Genomic DNA, 3623 nt, shown 5'->3' on the forward strand with positions numbered 1-3623 from the left:
GTCTTTTTCAATTATTTCTTCTGGAACTCTATTATTATCTGGAACAATTGCTGGTAGTATTTTATCCAATTTACCGCTAACCTTATCTGAATCTTCTTTGTTATCTGACAATTTATCATTTATTTCTTCATTACTTTTATCGATAACTTTTGCGTCAATGTTTATTTCACCAACACTAATATTACTTTTTGTGGTTTCGGGTGAAGGTGATTTTATATCTTCTGGGTGAGGGCTTGAGTTCTTTTTCTTACTTCCACGTTTTGTCTTGACTTTTTCCATAACATTTTCTGTTGATTTTATTTGACTGTCTATACCAGTTTGATTGTTCTTCAGATTTTCATTTTTATCAACATTTGAAACGTCTTTTTCATTTATTTCTTCTGAAACAATTTCTGGTAGTATTTTATCCAATTTACCCCCAACATTTTCAGAATCTTTATTGTTATCTGACAATTTTTCATAACTTTTATCATTAAATTTTGTTGTGTCAATGTTTGATTCATCAACACTCGTATTATTTTTTGTTGATTCTGGTGAAGGTGATTTTTTATAATCTGTTTGAGGGCTTGACTTCTTTTTCTTACTTCCACGTTTTGTCTTGTCTTTTTCTTCAACATTTTCTGTTGATCTTATGTGATTGTCAACATTTGAAACGTCTTTTTCATTTATTTCTTCTGAAACAATTTCTGGTAGTATTTTATCCAATTTACCGCCAACATTTTCAGAATCTTTATTGTTATCTGACAATTTTTCATAACTTTTATCATTAAATTTTGTTGTGTCAATGTTTGATTCATCAACACTCGTATTATTTTTTTTTGATTCTGGTGAAGGTGATTTTTTATAATCTGTTTGAGGGCTTGACTTCTTTTTCTTACTTCCACGTTTTGTCTTGTCTTTTTCTTCAACATTTTCTGTTGATCTTATGTGATTGTCTATAGCAATTTTATTGTTCTTCGGATTTTCATTTTCATCAATATTTGAAATATATTTTTCAATTATTTCTTCTGGAACTTTATTATTGTCTGGAGGAATCACAGGTTCTATTTTATCCAATGTAATTTTAACCATGTCATCCAACAGTTTTTTATTATTTTCTTCAATACTTTTATCGATAACTTTTGTTTCGTCAATGTTGATTTCACTACCAATAATATTACTTACAGTGGTATCGGGTGAAGGTGATTTTTTATCATCTGGCTGAGGGCTTGATTTCTTTTTCTTCCTTCCACTTTTTGTCTTGTCGTTTTCCACAACATTTTCCGTGGATTTAATTTGATTGTCTAAACCGATTTCATTGTCTTTTTGATTTTTATTAACATATGAAATGTCTTTATCAATTATTTCTTCTGAAGCTTTATTATTGTCTGAAACATTTTCTTGACATATTTTATCCAATTTCACGCCAACATTTTCAATATCTTCATTGTTATCTGATAATTTTTCATTAATTTCATCGATACTTTTACCGATAACTTTGGTTTTGTCAATGTTTATTTCACTTATATTAGTATTACTTTTTGTGGTATCGGGTGAAGGCGATTTTTTATCATCTGGCTGAGCACATGATTTATTTTCCTCACTTCCTCGTTTTGTCTTATCTTTTTCTACAATATTTTCTGTCAATTGTATTTGATTGTTTGTACTAATTTCAATTATTGCTTCTGGATTTTTATTATTGTCTGAAGCAATTCCTGGATCTAAGTTATTCAATTCAACTCCTATTTTTTCAGTATTTTTATTATCATCTGACAGCTCTTTATTTGATAGATCTATAGTTTCATTAATGATTTTGTTTGTGTCAATTTTATTTTCACTTTCACCAATATTATTTGTCGTTGATCCTTTTGATTTTGCACTCAATTTCCGATTTATATCCTCAATATCTTTTCTATCTATAGTCTTTTCATCATCTGTTGTCTTGATCTTTGTAATCAAAACATCACTTTTAACTTTATCTATGGTGTCATTTTCTTCTATCATTGACGTTTCAAATATTTGATTAGGCTTTTTTATGGATTGTTGTAATTTATCAGCTAATTCGCTCTGCTCCTTATTTAAACCTACATTTTCTTGATTATGAGTGTCGTCGTCGTTCAATATTTCTGTTGTTTTATTTAACGATGCGACTTTAGTTTCTATATTTTCTTTGACTAAATTATCTGTATTTTGAATTTGATCATTTAGTATATTAACTGCTATGTCTTCAGGATTATCGTTTTCACTTAAACGTTTGGTCGATCTTGTGGACATTTTAGACGCCTCATTAGTGTCTGAATATATAATCTGTTCTTCTTTTATCATCACATCTTTAATACACCCATCCAAAATATCGACATTGGTTGACACGATTTCGAACGAATGGTCGTCCAAAGTTAGAGCCATAGTTGCTTTTTCTATACTTTTTTTTTCTTCACCTACAGTTAAAGAATTTTCTTTTATACTATCGTAATCTATAATTATGTTCCCGATTGCAGCGATGTTTAATTCGTGTTCCACTTTTGCATGTTGGTTAATATTTTCCGCAGCATTGAGTTCAGCTTGTTTTAAGACATTTACATTTTCTAACATCACGCATTCAGTTTCATTAGCTGCAATTTTTTCTACACAATGCAGTTTTGGCATTATAGAAAGAACATTTAATGGTTCTTCTGTAGGCAAATCACTAATTTCACTTTCAAACATAAAATCATTTAGAAGACTGGCTTTATTTTCAAGAGCAGTAACAAGATTAATCTCATCATTAATTTTCCCTTTGTTTATTAATGTATCTTCATTAATATTTATAGTATCAGGTGTTACATTGGAGTGTACATATTCATTATTGTCGTTTGTAGTATTTCTCTCCTTGTTTTCTTGAACTTCACTTATAGATAAAGTACTATCACAATTATGATTATCGTCAGAATAATCTTTTGTTATTACATTTGTTCTTTCCTTGCTGACGTCTGCTGTATCTTGTGTTACAGTTTTGGAAATATCTGCACGTTGATCTATAGTATCAACTTTAGCATTAGTCATCTGCATAGTTTCATTTACAGAAATATTGGAATTCAAACTTCCTATATTTATATCATCAATATCTCTATTGATAGATAAACATTCCCTTTTAGGAGTTTCTGATGAGATATTTAGTTCACCAATTGCTAACTTTGATGGGTTTTTAAAGGTTGAATTTTCAATTTGTTTTGTACTTTTGTTAGAGTCAACTCTTAGATTATTATCAATAATTGTTTCTAGTTTAATCTTTGATATCTCAAGATCGTTTAAATTTATAAATTCTTCTTTAATTTCTTCGGTATTTATTTCATAATGTTTTAAATCTTCTGTCTCTCCTAAATTATTTTTATCGTCCAATGATTTTCCAAAATTGTTTTCAGAAATATCTTGATTATTAACTAAGTCATTTTTGGTATCAAAGAAATCTAGAATTTGGTCATTATCAAGGAGTAAACAGTTTATTTCCGAAGCAAGTATTTTTAAATTATCTACTTTTTCAATGTTGGTTTTTGATATTTCTTGCACATCATCTCTCTGGTCATTACTGTTCTCTACGGTATCGATTTGATCTTCTACAGCCACTTGTTCTTTGGTATTTTCAATACCAATAACAACTGTATCTA

The 3623-nt window shown here is 28.9% G+C and overlaps 1 protein-coding gene across 1 annotated transcript; it reads right to left on the reverse strand.

Moving 5' to 3' along the window:
• Positions 1–6: 6 nt before the first annotated feature.
• Positions 7–3617, reverse strand: LOC103311725 (putative uncharacterized protein DDB_G0282133; the record flags this gene model as incomplete). Its single annotated transcript, XM_016809508.2, has 1 exon — positions 7–3617. A coding segment is annotated over exon 1 (3021 nt), but the record flags the coding sequence as incomplete, so codon positions are not given.
• Positions 3618–3623: the final 6 nt, after the last annotated feature.

Source organism: Acyrthosiphon pisum, unplaced genomic scaffold, assembly GCF_005508785.2.
Source record: "Acyrthosiphon pisum isolate AL4f unplaced genomic scaffold, pea_aphid_22Mar2018_4r6ur Scaffold_16617;HRSCAF=17282, whole genome shotgun sequence".
NCBI classification, from domain to species: domain Eukaryota; kingdom Metazoa; phylum Arthropoda; class Insecta; order Hemiptera; family Aphididae; genus Acyrthosiphon; species Acyrthosiphon pisum.